We start from the raw sequence: 23,872 nt of genomic DNA, 5'->3' as shown, positions 1-23,872 counted from the left end.
TTAAAAATGGGACATGTCAGATAATATATTGTTACAATTCTGAATTCTGAATTTTCCTCAGAGTGTGTTGTTGCTGTATTTTGGTTTTGTTTTTTGTTTTTTGGGTTTTTTTGTTTGTTTGTTTGTTTGTTTTCAGCTGGAGTCTCACTCTGTTGTCCAGTCTGGAATGCAGTGGTATGATCTCAGTTTTGTTTAATAATTTGGCTGGACATACTTGTAGAATCTCTTTAACTACTGTGTGGCTGCAGGTGTGTCTGCTCAGCTTTGTTTTTGTTTTTTAAATTCTTGTTCTCATTTTTAAGCCTGAATTCCTAGGAATCACACTGTGTTTGCGTAGATTAATGGCCAATGAGTGGTCAGACATTGTGCCCAAACAGCTCAAGACAGTAAATCTTCCACCCTCTGGCAGTAGATCTGAGTGTGTGTTGGGGAACACAGCTAAAGTGTGCAGGTAATTTTTTTTTTTTTTTTGAGACGGAGTCTCACTCTGTCGCCCAGGCTGGAGTGCAGTGGTGCGATCTCAGCTTGCTGCAACCTCCACCTCCCGGGTTCAAGTGATTCTCCTGCCTCAGCCTCCGGAGTAGCTGGGACTATAGGCATGCGCCACCGTGCCTAGCTAATTTTTGTATTTTTAGTAGAGACAGGGTTTCACCATGTTGGCCAGGATTGTCTTGATCTCTTGACCTCATGATCCACCCACCTCGGCCTCCCTAAGTGCTGGGATTACAGGTGTGAGCCACCGTGCACAGTCTGTGTGCAGGTAATTTTTAAGTAAGTCTGGTTTTGCTTAATTCCAGGCTCTCTTGCCTGTCCTCTGCACACGTGCACAGGATTACAGTCAGCCAATGATGTGTGGAAAACTTGGCCCTCTCCAATTTTTCCCACACATATATGTATGGAGAGCTTATGAAGGACCCTGTGACTACCTTATTTTCCAGATCTTCCTGGTAAATTTCTGGCTGATCTACCAATCTGCTGCTTGCCCCAAGCCTGACTGTAACCTCAGGCTAGCTGAGCTGCTGGTCTTCCCTTGTTTGTTTGCCACCTAGATTGCTACTGTTATTCACAGTGCTGCTGGATGTGGGGTTTTATCATATTGTGCCCCAAATCAAGTCAGTCTTCCCTGGCTGCTCCTTTTCATGCCTTTTCTCATCTTGGTTGAACTACCTTATGGACTAAGCTGGGGGTAAGGGATGGGAGAAGCCTAGGCAGGAATGACACACAGACTCCCGCTGCTCATACGTGAAGTTCAGTTGTTTGTTTGTTCTATGAATAGCCAATTCTCAGTGTAGTGTATGCCTTTGATTGGTTTTCAGAGCCCTGATTGGTTATTTTTGACAATGTGTTGTATATCATCACTGCTTTGGGGAGAGGAACTGAGGAACTACTCCTTCCACCATACTGGAAGTCCCACCTCTGCATCAGTCATTTTTAATCATTCCTCAGCTGATTCTGATGTGAAACCAGGGTTGAGAATCCTTGAGCTAGGGTTTTATTACAGGAGAATAAATCTTTTTTTCTTCTTTTTTTGAGACAGAGTCTCCCTCTGTTACCCAGGCTGGAGGGCAGTGGTGCGATCTTGGCTCACTGCAACCTCCCTCTTCCGAGTTGAAGCAATTCTCTGCCACAGCCTCCTTAGTAGCTGGGATTACAGGAGCCTGCCACCACGCCCAGCTAAGTTTTGTATTTTTGGTAGAGACGGGGTTTCACCATCTTGGCCAGGCTGGTCGTGAACTCCTGACCTCATGATCCACCCGCCTCGGCCTCCCAAAGTGCTGGGATTACAGGTGTGAGCCACTGCGCCTGGTCATAAATCTTTATTTCACTTCATTTAATAAACATTTATTGAGTTATGTCAGGCACTAGGCACAGTGCTGAGAATATAAAGATCACTGAGACCATCCCTCTTCTGGTGTAGTCACAGGCGGTGGGAAAGACAGAGAAACCAATAATGCAGCCTAACCCTGAATACATAAGGATGGGTAATGCTGGCTTTGGTAGCACAGTCAGTGGAGACAATGCCCACAGTTCATCCTTTCTCTGAAACGTGCTGATAGGCTGTCAGAATGTTTTCAGAAAGTAACATAGCCATTAAGCAGATCTATACTTCTCATAAGCATGAACACATTTATTCATCCTAGTGAACCTGGAACAATTTCCCCAAATTATATGGTGATTATAAACATAACTTTAAGGGGCCAGCATTTTACTTATGTTCAGTTTAATGAGTTTTTTTGTGCTTTATTTTTAGCTGTAACTGATGATTTCATAACTTCAATTTAGGTGAATAAATTCAGGGAGAGCAAATCAACATCAAAGTCATCATGGGCAGTATGACATGGTTTTATGGTCTGCAACCTGGGGAGTCCACAAAGGCAAGCCATTGGAGTATAGAACGAAATAGTAACATTTCTTCTTTTTTTTTTTTGAGACAGAGTCTCGCTCTGTCCCCCAGGCCGGAGTGCAGTGGCGCAATCTCGGCTCACTGCAAGCTCTGCCTCCCAGGTTCACGCCATTCTCCTGCCTCAGCCTCCCGAGTAGCTGGGACCACAGGCGCCCGCCACAAGGCCCAGCTAATTTTTTGTATTTTTAGTAAAGACAGGGTTTCACCATGTTAGCCAGGATGGTCTAGATCTCCTGACTTCGTGATCCGTCCGCCTCGGCCTCCCAAAGTGCTGGGATTACAGGCATGAGCCACCGCGCCCGGCCTTAACACTTCTTTAAAAAAAAAAAAATCAAGCGTGGTCTTTAGTGTTTTTCTATTGGTTGAATGCTTCATAAAATGAGACTATTTATATAGTAGTATATGGATAGAACTTATAAATAAACATATATAGGTAGTACGCCCCCAATTTTTTGTAATTGAGAGTACTTGATCATAAAAGTTGGAGATCCCAGCACTTCGGGAGGCCGAGGGAGGCGGATCACCTGAGATCAGGAGTTTGAGACCAGCCTGGCCAACAGGGCGAAATTCCGTCTCTACTAAAAAGTACAAAAATTAGCCGGGCATGGTGGCGTGCGCCTATAATCCCAGCTATTCAGGAGGCTGAGGCAGGAGAATTGTTCGAACTCGGGAGGCAGAGGTTGCAGTGAGCCAAGATCGCGCCATTGCACTCCAGCCTGGGCGACAGAGTGAGACTCCGTCTCAAAAAAAAAAAAAGAAGTTGGAGATGACTGGTATAGTGTAAAGAACACTAACCTGAAAATTAAGAAGAGATGAATGCTAGTCCCAGTTCACCACCAACTCACTGTGTGAGCATGGGTGAGTTGCAAACACTCTCCAGGCTTTGCTTTCCACATCTGTCAAATCAAGGGCCTGGTATAAATATCCCCGAGTCCTCTTTCAGCTCTGAGATTCTATAAATGGTTTTGTTCTTGCTTTTCCTGTTATGAAGCTGAACAAGCAGGGGGTTATAATATTTTCTATTCAGTATTTGAATTAGATGCAGGTGTAAGCCTACTTCTGAGTTCCTGGAATATTTCTGGAGAGTACATTTTGTACCTTGGCTACATCTCTTCCCTGTGGTGCTACCAGTCATAGATGTATGTGATAATGTCCTACACACTAGGATATGTATTTAAAATCTGTTAACTGTAGACATATTAACAAGGACTAGCATAATTGGTGGGGGAGTACAAAAAGATGTACCTAGATATAGATACAGTTGCAGGCTCATAGATACCTGCGCGCACACACAATTAACCCTTGCCTTTTGCTTAATTTGATTGCTTTCATCAAAATTCAGAAAGCTTCAAGATTTAAGCTAAGTACATTAAAAAACACTACATGTAGTTTTAATAGGTAAAGACTGACAGCAATCCATACATATTAAGTTTGGTATCTACTCAGAAACTGAGTTGTTGGCCTATTTTCAAAATTTAAATACGTAAAAGCCCAAGGGGTTAGCAAGCCCTTATTTAGCTCTTTGATTTAAGATCAAAGAAATTTAAAATCTACATATTCTATGTAACTCCTCTAGAAACATTATTCAACTTTAAAATTTGATAGAGTAAGTTGTTGGACTTCAGAGTTCATGGATCATGACAAAATAGACTATGGATGGTTTTTCTTAAGATAATTATGCTTATTATAACACAGTCACTTTCTTTAAAGTTTGTGTCTATCTGATTTAGTTTTGTTTGCTAGCCTCAATAAATAAATGTCTTAGCATTACTAAATCATCAGTTCGCATGGTATTTTAACATCTAATTCTTCAATACTCTTTATTAGAAATCAAAGGCTTGAAGAAAATTAGCATAATAAAAGTGGAGATCTTGCATTTTCTAAGCAGTACTATATAACACAACATCATAATGCTTTTTAAAAATTCTTCTGTTCCAAATGAAATATGAAGTGGAAGCTGATGAAAGTGCCATGAGTCTTTAGCATAAAGTTCAACTATTAAAAATCAGCTCCTACATTGGAAGGACATACAAGAAAAAAAAAAAAAAAACAGCTCCTGTGATTTACTTGTGAGAATGGAATACTCATATTATGGCACATTCTATGTAATAAATGCATTATTTTAAGAATTTGTCTTACAGGATAAATGACAGAAAAAGGAGCAATGCAATGAAAAGAATAACAAATCATAGCTATTTTGATATAAATAAATGTCAAAAAATAATGAGCTCATGAGAATATGACTGTAGCCACTAGAATGGAAGTAAAGAGAGAAAAGCAAAAGCAGAAAAACAGGAGAGAAATTGGAAATTCAACTGTTCTAGAAATGGGGGAAAAAATGAAACTCTTAAGCCCCATAAGTATGTTATTTTGGATGCTAATGGAATAAAGAGGTGAGGGAAAATACCACTTTAAACTTAGACCTGTATAAGCACAGCCTGTACTTTGTGACCTGCTGGGGTATAGAATGCAGTCGTTTTGCTGCTGCCCAGGACAGCCGGCCAGGAACAAATGTCACCCTGGCTTCCAGTTGGTAACCAATCCACAAGCTTGAATTCAAAGTTCTAACCTTTAGTTTTAATGCTCATCATAGAAAAAGAGATGGATATTCCCCACTGGGGGAGGGGGTAGATAGTGGGGAAGGAAGAGTTTGGCCATTTCCATGCGACCTCCCCGGAGGATTCAAGGGGCCGCTGCCTGCTCTGCATGTCAAAGCCCTGTGCTGCTTGTTTTCTTGCATCGTCATATATCCATTTTGTACCATGTATGTGCTTGGCCTCTCTTCTGCTTTTGATTAGGTAATCCCTTTTGCTTTTTCAAATGATTTTTGAAGATTAGGAAATGGTCAAGGTTTGGATGGTTTGGAAGGTTTTTCTATTTCAAATGGGCAGCTTGGCTTTTCCCATGCCACAATACCCCTATTCACCTTGTCTTTAGAGATTCTCTAGACAGGGGCTTTTAAAAAATATATTAACTTTTTTTTTTTTTAAGAATGGTTTCAAATTTACAAAATGATTACAAGGATAGTGCAGAGAGTTCCCATACAGACCCCTATTGTTAACATCTTTCCTTACTGTGTAGATCAGGGACTTTTAGCTCCAAGTTCATGGATTGACTTCAGGGAGTTCATGAACTCCTGAAGTTTATGCCAAATTGTATATGTTTGTATAAAAATGCATTTCATTTCATTCAATAACTACATAAATTAAGACTATTCTTTTCATTTCATCAGTCCTTTTTCTCTGCTATCTCTGCTCTCATGTTTTCCACTTCTCTAGTCAATTTTTTGGTTTGTTAGAACACTAATTACCTCCAAGTGCACATTTGTACCAGTGTGCATAGGAAGACAGAACTGATCAAAGGCTTCTTTATCACACCCTTGTGAATCACTGAGTCAATTGGCATCATGTGTTCCCGTAAAATATATTGACTCTATTATTTAATAAGCCCCATGTCCCTTCAAAGGCAGGAGTTGCCTATAATACATAAAGGTCTCAGTTAAACCAACGGTCCTACATCAGAATGAACCTATCTAGAAAAGTGTGCATTTTAAATAAGCTCCCAAAAGAATGTGGATGCACCATGTATCAAAACCATTTATATAGACTGCCTAAATTTCCAACATGACATTAACACAAAAGGGCATTTAGAACTATCATAAAAGCATCACTCTTTTCCCTTGAGACTTTAAGTTGGGGAAAAAGCCATGCAATTACTGTAGCCATAAAATTATTATCACTATTTTTCTTTTCTGTCTGTATAGAATCCATTATTTGAAATCTTTCTAACTCTACTTTAATTGTAAAGATAAGAGATAATTGTAACATTAGAGATCTAGGATTTGGTAAAATTTCTCCCAAGTTAAAACTTCCTATATCAGTATTTTGAATATTGTAAATGGCTTTTTTTGTTACTGTCTGATGTTAGGTGGTTTGTTTCAGACTTACAGATTCCAGTCTGCTGTTAGATGATTATTCATCCAAGTTGAGCCCCAAACCAAAGAGAGCCAAGCACAGCCTTCTGTCTGGAGAAGAGAAAGAAAATTTGCCCAGTGACTACATGGTACCCATTTTCTCAGGACGGTGAGTGTGCTTTTTCTTCGTGGCTTTAATTATTAAGAAGTATATAGTAAGTGCTATAGGAATAGCAGATTATAGTCATAATTGCTGTGGACAGATTATAGAAATAGCAGCTAACATTTATTGAGCACTTGTTAGATCATAGTAAAAGCAGCTAACCTTTTATTAAGCACTTACTATATACTGATTGAGTAAGATCTGAGGAAGCTTGGAACCCTGCACTGAGAGAGATGTGTTAATTGTGTTAAAAGGGACTTCCTTTTCAGAATTTTTGCCATCACGTAGGATGGCTACATGACAAACAAGAATGATCAGAACTTAATGCTGCTTATAAAACTAGCTGGAATGGGAAGTGGATCCTGGGATGCTAGTGATTGGACAGGACAGCCAGAGTAAAAAGAAAGCTTCAAAAACTACAAAATGTTGGGTGCATTTTTATTATTGCGTGTATATATATATATATGTATATATATATTTATGTATTTGAGATAGGGTCTCACTCTGTTACCCAGGCTGGAGTGCAGTGGCACAAACATAGCTCACTGCAGCCTCAACCTCCCAGACTCAGGCAATCCTCCTACCTCAGCCTCGCAAGTAGCTGGGTCCACAGGCACGAGTCACCACACCCAGCTAATTTAAAAAAAAAATTATTTGTAGAGATGGGGTCTCACTATATCACCCAGGTTCGTCTTGAACTCCTGGGCTCAAGTGATCTTCCCTGCTTGGCCTCCCAAAGTGCTGGAATTACAGGCATGAGCCACCACACCTGGCCTGGGTGAACTTTTAAAAAAAACCCAAGATGACACATTTAGATAGCTGAAAAATATCTTGGTTATCAGTGTGGTTTTAATTATTATTCATTGGGGGAAAAAATCTCATCATAATTTGAATGCCTTGTTCAATGGGAAATAGATTGCTATTTACTTTGAGGTAAACTTCAAACAAAATAATCACTAAATCACAAGTCTGTGTGATGCCAATTTTCTATCTTTATTACATAAACATTATTTTTGAGCAGTAATAATATTCAAAGGAATTCTTGAAAGGAAACTTGTCCTGGACACCAAGATTGAAGCTCAGCAGGAACTTTCTGGTTCATCTCCTGTTTATTTCTCTTTGAACAGAGAGTTAGTCCCATAGCTCAGGTGACACTCAAAGTGAGGCCATCCTCTAAGAGCAAATGTCATGGAAAAGTAGATCCTCTTGGAAGTCAGGAAATAATTTGGTTGTGATTGATGGTGACCTACTTCTGTTGCCTGTGTTTTTCTTTCCATTGCCCTCTGACAGTTCCTTTCTGACTTGTGTCAGAGGCTAATGTCATAATTGCTCTGAACCCAATTAGGAAGGTAAAGGGATAAATAACATTCTATTTTTAGCTTTTTATCTGATATCTTTGCTATCTCTGATTTTTTTAAGTGAACTTTCCAGACAAACACGCTTTCGCTGCTAAGTATGCATGCCCAGCCTTTTGACCTCTTCACAGTAGCTTAATGTAACTCGCATTCCTTATAAGAGATGGTAGGCTAGAGCAGTAAAGTCTTTTGTCTCCAGTATTTTTCCCACTCTGTTTCAAAAAATCATTTAAAAACCACATCAGCTTAACACCAGCCTACGTGACATGACTCCACCTGGCAGGGAACAAAATGAAGCTTCTTACTCCTAACATCTTCTCCCTGCTGTGTCCACACCAAACTATTTGTCTCTTCCTGGCCAATCCCAGGAAGTGACCATTTACCAAATAAACTGTGATAAAAGAAGATGTGAGGCCAGGCACGGTGGCTCACACCTGTAATTCCAGCACTTTGGGAGGCCAAGGCGGGCGGATCACAATGTCAGGAGATTGAGACCATCCTGGCTAACATGGTGAAACCTGGTCTCTACTAAAAATACAAAAAAATTAGCTGGGCGTGGTGGCGGGCACCTGTAGTCCCAGCTACTGGGGAGGCTGAGGCAGGAGAATCGCTTAAACCTGGGAGACGGAGGTTGCAGTGAGCTGAGATCACGCCACTGCACTCCAGCCTGGGCCACAGAGTGAGACCCCATCTCAAAAAAAAAAAAAAAAAAGATGTGAAGAAAAATTGATCTTCTAGGCTTTATTTCTAGTTCTCCATTATATCTTATATGGTGTCATCACCTATACTCTGTTACTATGTCGAAAATAACATTTCACAGTGGTTTTGGCAGTATTAACAATTTGAGGAGAGGATGGAAAAGAAACGAACATCTGTTGAGTGTCTATTATTATTTGCTGGGACTCACGCAAGGTGCTTTATATAAACCATCTTGCTAAATTCTCCATACAACCCACAACCCTGCAGAGATATTACTATATCAACGTTTTGGACAAGGAAATCATGGTAGAGTGACTTGCTGAAAGCTGCATGCCTGGGAGGGAAAGAATTGAAAGTCCCACGTAAGCCTGGCGAATGCAGTGGACATGCCCTCTGCACTCACAGTGTGCTTCTGGAAAATACCATTTCCTCTGCGTGGCACCTGAAATTTCCACTTACATTCCAATAAATCGGGTAAACTTTGTGTCAACAAGAGATTTTTGAATTGAGACTCTCAGAGATTCGCAGAGTACTGGGAGATTTTAGATTTATTTTTACTTTGTAGTAGTGTACTTTTGTCAACATGTTAGCCTCACAGTTTTGCTTTTGTGTCCAGATTATAGAAGGGTTTACTTAAAGGAGAATATCCCTATTGCCTGGGTCTAACATACTTTTTAAGTGTAGTTGAGTTCTCGTGTGAAATAATTAGGTTTTTTTTGAAGTTTAGCTTCTTTGTCAATGGAAAAGGCAAGGAGACTATCACTTCATTTGGCCCTCTAGAGCTGTGCCAACATATCCAGTATCAGTAGTAATGAGAACTTAAACATAAAGTTCTCTTACTCGGAGCCTGGGGCAAGACTAGCACTGAATATGATCCATCATTACATGAATTGAAACAGCTCACAAAGCTCATTTCACATCTCTCTATTGCATATTGACTTCCATAGAGAATTCCAAGCAAATTCTCCTGATGGTTTGTTTCGTATTCAGTTAGTAATTCATTCACTTCCTGTCTTGTTCAAAAAAGAATGAGAGGTTATTATGTGAGGACACTAAGCTAAAAATCTTTCATCTTCCTCCTCCCCCCCCCAAATAATAATGGACATATTACTAACGTCCATAGTAGGGATTAGCTTATTAATATTTACAGAGAGAAAAAAAAAACTTAAAATTTACTCACTACATTTAGTCAGAAACAACGTGGACTCATCTCGTCTGCCAGATGTTTTAGGAATAGTCCATGAGAAACGCCAATCTTGGCAAATGTGGAATCTTATTCCTCAGCAAGGGGCATAGATTTAGATGTCAGGAACTTGCTAACACAATGGCAGCATTTGCTTACATTCTGAAGTAATCATTCTTAGAATGCACGATTCTGACTTAAGAGGTCCAAGGAGACTCAATGTCAAGAGAATCTTCGATGTAATCAATACACTCTCTCACTAAAACATTTGAGGGGGTTTACAACAAAAGGCATTGAAATACGTTAAAATAATTCAGATATTTTTAAACAATATGAATAAATCACAGCACAGATTCTATCATAAACTGCCACAGTAGACATTGCACTTCGGATGTTACCACTCCCTTACTATTGTCATCAATTATGAATAATAACGAGTCACATTTATAAACGTCACCACTTCCATCACGAGTTTGACAACTTCTTAGTATGTAGTATAGGTACACACATAGTATATGCACACACAATATGTATTATCTTAGAAAGAAACCCAGTAGGCATAAGGAACCTCATGTAAATTCAGAACTTATTCATACATGTAACAACTCCAGGCAATGCATTACATCAGCAAAGTGACAGAACCCAGATCAAGCTCCTACTCATGTATCAGGGTCACAGGCATACAAACTAGATCTCATTTGACAATATGGTTTTTCTGGAAAGGAACCATAATCTTTTATTTTAAACAAAATCATGTTTAAACACACTAAGACAACCAATGAGACGACCTTGGCCAAGTTATCTAACTTATCTGAACCTCGTTACGATATATTTAAAACAGAAATAATAATTTATCTTGGCAGGGCACGGTGGCTCACGCATGTAATCCCAGCACTTTGGGAGGCCAAGGCTGGTGGATCACCTGAGGTCAGGAGTTCGAGACCAGCCTGGCCAACATGGTGAAACCCTGTCTCTACTAAAATTACAAAATATTAGCCGGGCATGGTAGCAGGAGCCTGTAATCCCAGCTCCTTGGGAGGCTGAGGCAGGAGAATTGCTTGAACCCAGGAGGCCAAGGTTGCAGTGAGCTGAGATCACACCACTGCACTCCAGCCTGGGCAACAAGAGCGAGACTCCATATAAAAAAAAAAAAGTTTATCTCATAAGGCTTGTATGGGGATGAAACAAGATAACGTATGTGAAAAGCACCAGGGCCATTATAGGTGTTATTATTGTTGTTATTTGTTAAGGCGAGGAATACTTCTGTACATGAAGCGTCAGCTTCTGATATACCTTCTTTTCTATATCGGGTTTTCCTTTGGTGCAGGATATAGTGTCTGAGGTGTGGTACTTTGAACTTAGTAAAATTACTCAATCTTATCACTGCCATCCACAACATCTACATTTTGCCATTATTGTGTTTTAGTCAAAAGCATGTCAGTGGAATTACAGATACAGAAGAAGAAAGAATTAAAGAAGCTGCTGCTTATATAGCCCAGAGGAATCTTCTTGCTAGTGAGGAAGGAATCACAACATCTAAACAGTCCACGGCATCTAAGCAGACCACGGCATCTAAGCAGTCCACGGCATCTAAGCAGTCCATGGCATCCAAGCAGTCCACGGCATCCAGGCAGTCCACAGCATCCAAGCAGTCCACAGCATCCAGGCAGTCCGTGGTTTCCAAACAGGCCACATCCACTCTTCAACAGGAAGAAACTTCTGAAAAGAAGTCAAGGAAAGTTGTGATTCGAGAAAAGGCAGAACACCTGTCCCTAAGGAAAACAGTAAGAAAAGACAGTTTAAAGTAACTTACAAAGGTGGAAATGCATGTCATAAGGGGGTGTGTGTGTATGTGTGTGAGTGTGTGTGTGTAGATATAGATTGATTTTTTTTTTTTTTTTTGAGATGGAGTCTCACTCTGTCCCCCAGGTTGGAGTGCGGTGGTGCAGTCTCAGCTCACTGCAGCCTCCGCCTCCCGGGTTCAAGCGATTCTTCTGCCTAAGCCTCCCAAGTAGCTGGGATTACAGGCACGTGCCACCACACCCGGCTAATTTTCATTTTTTTTCTTTTCTTTCTTTTTTTTTTTTTTTTTTAAGTAGAGATGGGGTTTCGCCATGTTGGCAAGGCTGGTCTCGCACTCCTGACCTCAAGTGATCCACCCACCTTGGCCTCCCCAAATGTTGGGATTACAGGCATGAGCCACTGCACCCGGCTGATTTGTTTCAAATGAAGATTATGTGGTCTTTTGGAGCAACAAAACATAAGAAAACAAGGAGAAAGACATTAAAATATTAATCTGTAGGTCAAAGAAAGCAAACAATAGTTTTAAACTACATGGAATTTTAGGTTTTAAGGAAATTAAAGATTTTAAAGAGCCTTAAGAAATCCACCTTGGAGAAGTAAAATATGATCAGGTGTGGTGGCTCACACCTGTAATCGCAATTTTGGGAGGCCAAGGCAGGAGAATTACTTGAGGACAGAGTTTGAGACCAGCCTAGCCAACATGGTGAAACCCCATCTCTACTAAAAATACAAAAATTAGCCAGGCATGGTGGTGCATGCCTGTAATCCCAGCTACTCGGGAGGCTGAGGCACGAGAATCACATGAACCTGGGAGGCAGAGGCTGCAGTGAGCCAGGCTGCACCAGTGCACTCCAGCCTGGGCCAAAAAAAAAAAAAAAAGGAAGAAAAAGAAATCAAAGATGTTACTTAAGCTTAGAATGTTAAATGTCAAATAACTACCTCTGTTCTTAAAAGGGAGAAGGAGTGCATTTTCTCTACACAAAATTAAGCTTCCAAATGGAAAAATAAAACTTTTGCCTTCTACTTCTACTTGTTATTTTAGCATCAAAATTCACTTTGATTTATTGGTATTTTGGTAATATGTTTGTTTGCTTATTTGTTTTTTCAGTTAGAAGAAACCGAGGCATATCATGCTAAGCTGAATGAAGACCATCTTCTCCATGCTCCTGAGTTTATCATTAAACCTCGTTCCCACACGGTTTGGGAGAAGGAGAATGTAAAATTGCATTGCTCCATAGCAGGCTGGCCAGAACCTCGTGTCACGTGGTATGTTATCTTTATGAAAGCTAACAGAATTCATTACACACAGTTAAGTTCACCTCTAGTGGAAACACACAGAACAACCATAGGCAAGAGTCAATGAAGACATCTACAAGATTGTATAGGTTTTCAAAAGAGTGAAGAAGGGTATTGAGATGAATTGCATAGGAAGAAAAAACAGTTTTGCATATATATGCTACATGATAATACTCTATGATCTTATTACACAAATGGATCTTTATTTTATATGAAGTATTGCATTTTAGTCAACATATGTACCAACATACCAAATATATGTCTGTAACTCTTACGGATGATAAAAGTTAGGTAAAAATTAGCTTCCAACATTGAACTTTACACAACATGGCAGGATTTTGTGATCGGAAGCATTGCTGCCTTTTACAAAACTCCCTTTAACTAAAACTCCCATCTCTTCCCCATCATGTGAGCTGAGGCCTTAATGTGCCTTTCTTTCTTTTCTTTCTTTCTTTCTCTCTCTTTTCTTTCTTTTTCTTTCTCTCTTTTCTTTCTTTCTTTTTCTTTCTTTATCTTCCTCTTTCCTTCCTTCCTTCTTTCTTTCTTTTCTTTCTTCCTTTCTTTTCTTTCTTTCTTTCTTTTTTCTTTTCTTTCTCTTCTTTCTTTCTTTTTTCTTTTCTTTCTCTTCTTTCTTTCTTTCTCTCTCTCTCCTTCCTTCCTTTCCTTCCTTCCTTCTTTCTCTCTTTCTTTCTTTCCTTTCTTCCTTTCTTATTTATTTATTTTTTTACCAGAGAGCATAAGCAAGTTGCATCAATGTGTTTTCTGACACCAAACAAAAGAAAGAATTGGATGGCAGATATTACCCAACATGGGGCATGAGATATTTTCTTTCCATAAAGAATAAGCACTCTTTTTCCTCCTTCATAATATATCCTATTGCAATTGTCAATGACTTTGTGATCCCTAACCTGAGAACTTTCCTGTCATATGTCACAAATATCTGCCATAGACGGCAGAAGTATGAAAATAATTGAGCCAATTAAAAAAGATATTTCAGTTTTACTCTCTGGTGAAGGTATTTGCATGCTTTTTTCTTATTTTCGGGAGTGGTGGTAAATGCACCTTATGTTGCAATATAAACACTGCATGAATGTCACGTCACCCAGAGTGTCTGCGTCCTTCTCCTTTCTTTTCTATTATTTCTAATGTTGATCAGATGCCTGCCTAGCACTGTGGAGGTAGCTGACAAGATAAACCCAATTAACTCTCTAAGGTTATTCTTTTTTTTTTTTTCTTTTTTGAGGCAGAGTTCTGCCTTGTCACCCAGGCTGGAATGCAGTGATGTAATCTCGGCTCACTGCAACCTCTGCCTCCTGGGTTCAAGCGATTCTCCTGCCTCAGCCTCCCAAGTAGCTGGGAATACAGGTGCATACCACCACACCTGGCTAATTTTTGTATTTTCAGTAGAGACGGGGTTTTGCCATGTTGGCCAGGCTGGTCTTGAACTCCTGACCTCAGGTGATTTGCCCACCCCGGCCTCCCAAAGTGCTGGGAGTACAGGAGTGAGCCAGCGCTCCCGGCTTCTAAGGTTGTTCTTAAGGAGCACATGGGGAGTTTTTACTTGTAATCTTAATCTGTCTTTGATGATTTTGGATTTACTTACAATTTTTCTATGTATGTAAACTCTTTTCAGGGCTTCTGAGTTTGAAAACCAAAGAATGAAAATCAAAGCTGGCTATGAATTATCAGGGCAAATAATTTATAGATGAGAACTGTGGAAACATATTTCTATAAAAAGGAAGTTTAGAAGATCAATTTATAAGCTTTAAAATGGAAAAGTAAGTTAGCAATCACTCTGCCTTTGCCTGCCCTTCTCTGTGACTATAGAGTTGCACAATTTGGCCTGTTAAAGGGACATTTCTTCTTAAAAAACCGATTACTTCCCACCTCAAAAAAAAAAATTCCAAACTTTCCTATAGAAATGCACAAACAATAACAAATTTTCAGCTGCAAGAAATATTAGTAAAAATATTTCTTCTTTCATGAATTAAAATGTATCAATAATAAATGAATAATTAGAGGCCTTTGTTGAATAAATGTGTTTATTACACAGTTTCCTATCTGTGTTTTCCCACTTTAAAAAAATTAGAATTAAAGATGATTATCAAAAGGATACAAAGTAGCTTCTGGGAGATAAACATTCAATTCCTAAGCATTTATTTATTCTGTTAAGTACACAGCAACTTGAATAAAAACCCGGCCACATACCGCTGATGGTGTTATTAAGCAAAAGTGATGTGATTTCACAAAAGCAGAGCTGAACTTCAGAGATTAGACTCCTTACATTGTGCTCTGTTGATCTGGAAAAAAAGTAATTAAAAACAAAAAGAATGGAAACTCTCTGGAAAAATAGGAGATGACCAAACTGTCAACCCTTCAAATTCCAGTTAAATTCAAAAATAGAAATACTGTCCATTTCCAGTGATCCTCACTAACAGAGCTGAGAAGCAGTAGAGTTGATCCCCAAACCCTTTACAAGTGGCTTTGAAATATTTGCATCCTTTACATGTGAAGTTTATGTCCTAGGGGCTCATTTCAAACAAAAGGGAAGACACAGAGACAAGCTTCCTCTCCAGAAATACTGGATGAGCCTCCTCTTGTCCCTGTACTTCCGTTAGTGCTCTTGGAGAGAACAACTCCCTCGAGCCCCGTGCAAAGCATCAGTCCTAGTGACTCCATTCTTTATCGTACATTCTCCCACGAGGGACAGACCAGAGCATTTCACAGACAGTCTCCTTGCCTTGCAAGCTAAGTGAAAAATAAATATTAAAACAAACGAACAACAAGGCTGCAGTGAGCTCTGATCTCGCCACTGCATTCAAGCCTGGGCAACTGAGCTAAAAAAAAAAAAAAAAAAAAAAGAACTGGGAGACAACTAGGAAAATAGTTAACTATACTTCTGAGAGCAAGATTTGCCCTGGGTAAAGCTGAAACTTGGACAATCAGTTAGCAGATAACTGATGACCGGAAATGGCAGTAAACAGGGTCAGGGTCAGGTTTTGTCGGCATGAAGCTGATACAACTTGGAGGGCACTCTTTACAAACTAAATAAATAAATTAGCGGTAGAAGCTAGGACATAAGGTCTTGCTGGGATTTGGGTAGTGAGAGACCCTGAAATTTAAGCTTCATTTGCTTCAAGGTAAATCCACCTCTGGGAGTTGACTTCTGGATGGGATTAGTATATATTTCTGGGCATGTTTTAAAAAAGTCATTAACTGGGCTGGGCGAGCTGGCTCACACCTGTAATCCCAGCACTTTGGGAGGCCGAGGTGGGCAGATCACTTGAGGCCAGGAGTTTGAGACCAGCCTGGCCAACATGGAGAAAACTTGTCTCTACTAAAAATACAAAAATTAGCCAGGTGTGGTGATGCATGCCTGTAATCCCAGCTACTTGGAAGGCTGAGGCAGAAGAATCACTTGAACCTGGGAAGCAGAGGTTGCAGTGAGCTGAGATGGCACTACTGCACTCCAGCCTGAGCAACAGAGTGAGACCCTGTCTCAAAAAAAAAAAAAAAAGAGAGAGAAAAATCATTCACTGGAGTGCTAATTGACTTTGCACCACTGGTACAGAGCATGAAATCTTCAATAAGCAGCATTCCCCTTGAAGACCTGGGAACCCGCAGCCCAAGTAAAAACCAAGATTGTTGGTGATGACATTGCTCACATTTATAGCTTTTTGGTATCCCATTGCAGTTTCCTGGGCCTGACACTGAGGAGAAGTACAACGGGAATATGAGAATGCCCTTCCTGAATAGCAGCAGGTTTATTAAAGAAGTAAATTTGTGATGATGCTTCATATAATCACACTACCTCCACTCATAGCAGTTACGTCCTTAGCCATGACTTTCAAAGGCACGTGTGGCGGGCCTGGCTCTGGCAGAGTCCTTTCCAAAGAGGGTTTGGCTCCAAGTTTCCACTGGACACCTTCATGTCATGGGAGTTCCTGAGGCCTAACAAATGATACAAACACTCAGCAGCTGCTCTCCAACCAATCCCACATTACTAACCAAATCTATTCATGTGGAACCTAGAGGTTACCCAGAGAGCACTGAATGACAGGGCACACACATCCCTCATTAAGGTCAGGTGCAGAGACAGGATGCAGTACTGTCCTATTCCCAACTCGCAGGGAGCATGTCTAACTAAGCATTGGCCTCGGTAGAAAAGTTAAGTTACAGGCCGGGCGCGGTGGCCCACGCCTGTAATCCCAGCACTTTGGGAGGCCGAGTCGGGCGGATCACCTGAGGTCGGGAGTCCGAGACCAGCCCGACCAACATGGAGAAACCCCGTCTCTACTAAAAATACAAAATTAGCCGGGCATGGTGGCGCATGCCTGTAATCCCAGCTCTTCCGGAGGCTAAGGCAGGAGAATTGATGGAACGCGGAAGGCGGAGGTTGCGGTGAGCCCAGATCACGCCACTGCATTCCAGGCAGCCTGGGCAACAAGAGCGAAACTCAGTCTCAAAAAAAAAAAAAAAAAAAAGAAAGAAAGAAAAGGTAGTTGCAGAGGATGCTGCTGCACCCCTACCGTGAAGCTGGCCAGCCTGCAGGAGGACTCTGTCAACACAGAAGGGAAAATACATATGTAGTGAAAAAAATTAAAGTTTTAAAATTTAATAGGATACATTTATGTAATAACTTGTATAATAAGAGTCTTTCTGTTTAAAGGGGGGGGGAAGCATTTATGTTTGTGTTTGTTTTATTTGCATAATGAAATTCTGGAAGGATATGTAAGAACCTAAGAAAAGCTATTGACCCTGAGCGGGAGCCTTGTCAAAGGGACGAAAGTGCTAGGAAGTTACCAGGAAGGGTTCACTGTGCACCCTTTGTTCTTTCTGGTTCTTGAACCATATAAACGTATTACCTAGTCAGATTTTAAACATTATGTGAAATAGTGGAGAAGGAAAAAGTTTTCTTTAAAAGGAGAGAATAGTGTTAATTGTATACTTTTTATTATTATTATTATAATACTTTAAGTTTTAGGGTACATGTGCACAACATGCAGGTTTGTTACATATGTATACATGTGCCATGTTGGTGTGCTGCACCCATTAACTCGTCATTTACATTAGGTATATCTCCTAATGCTATCCCTCCCCGTCCCCCCACCTCACGACAGGTATACTTTTTAAAGAGCAGGATTCAGTTGGGTTTCTGGCCTGAAGCCTAGATTGAATTTGTCCATGGAAGTCTTGATTGTAGCCTGCAGGGAGATCAGGAAAACTCACTGGAGCAATGTGTTGGTATTAGTGTGTATTTGTCATTCACTCACTCGGCACTCATGCTTTCATATCTATATGTTGGACACTGGACTAGATCCTCAAGCAAAACATTTACAATACATGTTTAAAATTCTTCAGTTTCAGCCAGTTACAGCCACGCCTGTAATCCCAGCAGTCTGGGAGGCCAAGTAGGGCGGATTACCTGAGGTCCGGAGTTTGAGACCAACCTGGCCAACATGGTGAAACTCCATCTCTACTAAAAATACAAAAATTAGCTGGGTGTGGTGGCAGGCACCTGTAGTCCCAGCTACTCAGGAGACTGAGGCAGGAGAATCGCTTGAATCTGGGAGGTGGAAGTTGCAGTGAGTGAGATTGCACCACTGCACTACAGCCTGGGGGACAGAGAAAGACCCTGTCTCAAAAAAAAAAAAAAAGAAAGAAAAAATTATTCACTTTCACCCAAAAGTCATTGTCAAATAGATACTTAAAGAAATGTGTCATTAAGCCCATTATAATAATTCAAAACCTAGGAATAAAATAGTTACAAAGGCAGAGATTTGGAAAACTCTTCTATTCTCACAAATTATGAGGGTTTGTAAATTTCATAATAGAATCATGCATTGAGTTTATTTTCAAGATTAGAATTATTCATCACATATTCAAATTTATTAGTTACTACCATATTATCATAGAAAAAACAGCCTATATTTAAAATGGTTAACACAAATTATTTATAATTCACAACAGTTTTCCAACATATGGATTTGGAGTTTTATTTTGGATTTTTCTTATTTACGTAATTCCAAAATCTATCAATGGGATCTCTCTCTCTCTCTCTCAGATAATTAGTTTTTAAAGTGGGTCTAGAATGATTTATTCAAAACAGGTTGGATTATAAGCAGCAATCTCATTTGTGGTGAGATTCAGTATATTAAAGATCATCTTTGGCCGGGCGTGGTGGTTCATGCCTGTAATCCCAGCACTTTGGGGGCCGAAGCAAGCAGATCACCTGAGGTCAGGAGTTTGAGACCAGCCTGGCCAACATGGTGAAACCCCATGTCTACTAAAAATACAAAAAGTAGCTGGACGTGGTGGTGTGCTCCTATAGTCCCAGCTACTTGGGAGGCTGAGGCAGGAGAACCACTTGAACCCAGAAGGCGGAGGTTGCAGTGAGCACAGATCGCTCCACTGCTCTCCAGCCTGGGTGACAGAGTAAGACTCCATCTCAAAAGAATAAAGATCACCTTGGTGTGCATTATTTGTGGGTAGAAAATAATTTTTGTGAAGTCTTTTGCTTGATCATGCTTTACACGGCCAAAGAGCTTTTACTGTGACCCCATACTATAAACTCGGCCCAACATCCAAACTGACATTTGTCCGGGGGAATTGTGTGTTTTACACACATAAAGGAAATGTCACTGGAAAAACTTATAGTATACTGAAAGCTCATTAACAATTCATAGACATTACATAAAAATGATAAGGGAGATAGTATACATCTGAATATTCACAGGGATTTAAGAAAGCTTTTGACATGTAATCCCAGGGTGTGGATTAACCTCCAAAATTAGCCGATGACTACTCAGCTTGGAATTTCATGTTCCAGAAATAACAAGCTGTGAAGTATATGCAGAACAGACCCCAAATTCTTCTTTTCTTCCCTGACTTAAAGCTAAAGACGGCCAGTCTCAAGTGACTCCAAACCTAAATGCGTCACTGGGTGAAATTCCTTGGAGAATAGAATCAAATACCTTTCTGACTTAATCCTTGCCCACTGCTTTAAATGAAGAATTTCTCACATTGGTATCTGGAGCTCCAGAGAAAAGACTACAGGCTCTGCAGTCAAAGTGATGTGTGGTGTGTGCGTGTATTTTAAATCCATTTCTCTTGTCATGTGGTGATAATAGAAAAGTCGTTAGCTGGGGGAAAGGCATTAAGGTGCTAAATTGAGTAGTAATGCAAGGAAAGGATGGTGAAGCAACTATGGGAGCTGCAAAATAGTTTTTTACTTTTATTTTTAAAAATTTATTTTTTACAGTCATGGAGTCTTGCCATGTTACCCAGCTGGTCTCGAACTCCTGGCCTCAAACGATCCTCCCACTTCAGCCTCCCAAAGTTCTGGGATTACAGACATGAACTGCCACTGCTGACCTGCAGAATACTTTGTAATGAAAATTTTATAGAGATATGAGCAATACTTTTGATCAGAAGCCAAATTGAGTGTCACTGAGTCATTTGGTCAAACAGCACATGTCACAGCCTTTGGTATCACAGCGCTTTTCTTAGGCAAAGAGGAACCACTGAAAACCCTCCAACACAAGAAAGAGCAGAGCCAGAGTGAACTTCTGAGTCCAGTGTGAAATTACCTAAACCAATTATAGAAGACGAGCATGCCAATTAACATGTTCTACCCTGTACTTCATCTAAACGGGGAACGCTGGAGATTAGGAGTGGCCAGTAGATTTCTTTTTCCAGGCCATCTCTCATCAGATAGTCCTGTCTGCTCGAGCTGGGTTGAGACAGCTGTCTGAAGCTGCTGGCAGGAAACAGCACTGCATCAACTTGTAGGGTCTTCTGTGTTTGGAGAAGGTTATGTTGCTGCACCTGCCACGCAGCTGTGATTCTTAAGCCAGTCCCACCCTCTCCATTTCACATCTGAGGGAACTGAGACTCAGAGTGTCATCTTACTTTCTTCGTGTGCATTTATTTAAAATCATCCAACTTTGGGAGGCTGAAGCAGGGGGATCGCTTGAGCCCAGGAGTTTAAGACCAGCCTGGGCAACATAGTGAGACCTCATCTCTATTTATTTAAAATAAAATCATCCATATCATGACATATATGTTTGTCAGAACTCTGTTCTCTCAGACAAAAAATTATGAAGCTACAATTAACCTATTGCATTACGTAATAATTCTGTTCAACCAAATTTAACCAATTCTGAGGGCCTGCTGGTTGCCATGACTCATTCTTCCTCAGGAGTAGGAATAGAAGTAAATGTGGATCAGGCCAGGTGCAGTGGCTCATGCTTGTAATCCTAGCATTTTGGGAGACTGAGGTGGGAGGACTGCTTGAGCCCAGGAGTTTAAGACCAGCATAGGCAACATAGCGAGAGCCCGTCTCTACAAAAAATAGAAAAAATTAGCTGAGTGTGGTGGTGCATACCTGTAGTCCCAGCTACTTGGTAGTCTGAGGTGGGAAGATTGCTTGAGCCTGGGAGGTGGAGGTTGCAGGGAGCTATAATCACACCATTGCACTCCAGCGTAGGAGACAGAGTGAGACCCTGTCTCAAAAAAAAAAAAAAAGTAAATGTGGATCAGACACAATCCCAACCTCAAAGGTTTGGCAACTTAATAGAAGAGACATATATCCAACCATAATTTTGATAAATGTTATATTTAGTAATTTGAAGCAAGTAACTCTGATGCAGAGGCAGGAACAATTCATATTATATCATATTTAGGGAAGAGTTTATTGAAGAAGTTGCATTTGATCTGAATCTTGAAGGATGAGTTCAGGTTTTGCTATATGGAGGAGAGTGTTTGTTTGCTTGTTTGTTTGAAGTGTAGAAAATGAATAACGTGCTTTAGGGATGGAGGGGTGTATGTGTGTGTGAGAGAGTTGGGGAAAGGAAGGAGCTGACTGAAGCCAGTATTTTTCCTTTCTCTCCCTTTCCATCATGTTCCCTACTCCCAAACCTCCTTATGATCATGTCCACAAGTCTGAAGAAATGAAATGCAGAGAGAACAATTGGAAATGGAAGCATCATATGGGTCAGCAGCCAGGCTGCCGGTTCAAATCCCCCCTCTGCTGTTCCTGGCTGTGGGACTGGGCAAGTTCCTGAAACCCTCATGCCTTGGTTTCTTCATCTGGAAAATGAGGTTAAAAACAGCAGTATCTCATACGGTGGTTGTGAGAACTGAACTTACCAATGTATGCAAAAAGCGCTTAGAGCATTGCCTGGCTCATAGTCAATTCTCTGTGTCAGCTGTGTTTATCAGGGTTATTGACGTCATCTGTGCGTGCGAAGTGGGCTGTCTGAAAGGGAAACAAGTGAAACCCAGTTCCTCTTTTGGGCAGAAAATGGTTTAAGTAGAAAAGCCTGGTCTAGCACCATAGCCACTGGCTACTGAGAACATGAGGAAGTGGTGAAGAATCCAGGTGCCACGTACAGACCAAGAAGACAGGGTCCCAGGGAGAGGCCCCCTGCGTAGTCCACTCTCTGAGGGCTTAACCAGATATGGAACAGCCAGAAAAAGGGAGGCTTTCAGCCCTTATTTGTCAGAAGTTTCCTTTCATGATTTGTATTATAAATTCTTCCAAGGCAAGAGCCGTGTTTGTTTATGATATTGAATAAAACACTTAAATATAACGATCGTTCAATACAATGATATTGCAGGCTGGGCATAGTGGCTCACGCCTGTAATCCCAGCAGTTTGGGAGGTCGAGGCAGGTGGATGACCTGAGGTCAGGAGTTCAAGACCAGCCTGTCCAACATGGTGAAACTCCGTCTGTACTAAAAATTCAAAAAACTAGCCGGGCGTGGTGGCCGGTGCCTGTAATTCCAGCTATTGGGGAGGCTGAGGCAGGAGAATCGCTTGAACCTGGGAGGTGGAGTTTGCAGTGAGCTGAGATGATGCCATTGCACTCTAGCCTGGGCAACAAGAGTGACACTGTGTCTCAAAATAATAATAATAATAATGATATTGCTTCTAACAACATGCAAGAATGTTAGCAGGAAGAATGTTTTGCTCTCATCCTACACAGATAGCCAACAATAAAACCCCCAACACAAAGCCTTCCTCTCTGTTACATCAACAGTGATCAACTTTTCAAAAAGCTTATTTATGTATTTATTTGTTTTATTTATTTATTTTTAAAAAGCTTATTTATTTGTTTGTTTGTTTTATTTATTTATTTTAAGACACGGTCTCACTCTGTTGCCCAGGCAGGAGTGCAGTGGTGCGATCATAGCTCACTGCAGCCTCAACCTCTCAGGCTCAAGCTATTCTCCCACTGCAGCCTCCAAAGTAGTTGGGACTACAGGTTTACACTCAGCTAATTTTTTGTAGTTTTTGTAGATTCAGGGTCTTGCTTATTGCCCAGGCTGGTCACAAACTCCTGGCCTCAAGTGATTCTCCCACTTCAGCCTCCCAAAGTGCTGGGATTACAGGAATTACATGCATAAAAGCCACCATGCCAGGCCTAAAACCTTTTAAATTATAATATAACATACACACAAAAAGTGTGCATATTATATACTGCTTTTTTTTTTTTTTTTGAGATGGAGTCTTACTCTGTCGCCCAGGCTGGAGTGCAGTGGCACAATCTCAGCTCACTGCAACCTCCGCCTCCTGGGTTCAAACAATTCTCGTGCCTGAGCCTCCTAAGTAGCTGGGATTACAGATGTGTGCCACCATGCCTGGCTAATTTTTAGTATTATTAGTAGAGATGGTGTTTCACAATGTTGGCCAGGCTGGTCTCGAACTCCTGACCTCAAGTGATTTGCCCGCCTTGGCTTCCCAAAGACTGCAGACTTTTATAAATGAATTGCTTTAGTGAATTTTTGTAGATTGCACACACTCATGTAACTGACTCCCAAATCAATAAACATTATTGACACTCAAGAAGCCTCCTTCATGTGTCCCAACACACTACTGATTTCTAGTAGCATTAGTCTTTTTGTTTTTGTATTCTGTATAAAAGCAATCATTTTGCTGTGCACTCTTTTGTAACTGGCTTTTTTTGGTAACATTATGTTATATGACATTCAGCCATATTGTTGTGAATAGTCAACATTTTTCATGTAAGTTTATAGAAGAGGGCAAAGCACTT

At 40.6% G+C, this 23,872-nt stretch overlaps 1 protein-coding gene and 1 long non-coding RNA gene across 2 annotated transcripts in view; one reads left to right on the top strand and one right to left on the bottom strand.

The window, feature by feature from the left end:
- The window catches only part of LOC115834751, a 58,931-nt gene extending 49,097 nt beyond the window's left edge, over nt 1-9,834 (bottom strand). Inside the window, exons 1-2 of the long non-coding RNA XR_004029654.1 lie at nt 9,715-9,834; nt 6,352-6,428 (exon numbers count right to left, since the gene is read on the bottom strand). This is a non-coding gene — a long non-coding RNA (uncharacterized LOC115834751). The remainder of the gene's footprint in view (nt 1-6,351; nt 6,429-9,714) is intronic.
- MYOM1 (myomesin 1) overlaps nt 1-23,872 on the top strand; it is a 157,435-nt gene that overhangs the window by 19,823 nt on the left and 113,740 nt on the right. The window contains exons 3-5 of the mRNA XM_003262025.2: nt 6,346-6,486; nt 11,144-11,501; nt 12,629-12,786. Coding sequence (XP_003262073.2) covers nt 6,346-6,486; nt 11,144-11,501; nt 12,629-12,786 — 657 coding nt within the window. The remainder of the gene's footprint in view (nt 1-6,345; nt 6,487-11,143; nt 11,502-12,628; nt 12,787-23,872) is intronic.

Source organism: Nomascus leucogenys, chromosome 4, assembly GCF_006542625.1.
Source record: "Nomascus leucogenys isolate Asia chromosome 4, Asia_NLE_v1, whole genome shotgun sequence".
Lineage (NCBI taxonomy): Eukaryota > Metazoa > Chordata > Mammalia > Primates > Hylobatidae > Nomascus > Nomascus leucogenys.
This window is presented reverse-complemented; position numbering and strand designations above follow the sequence as displayed.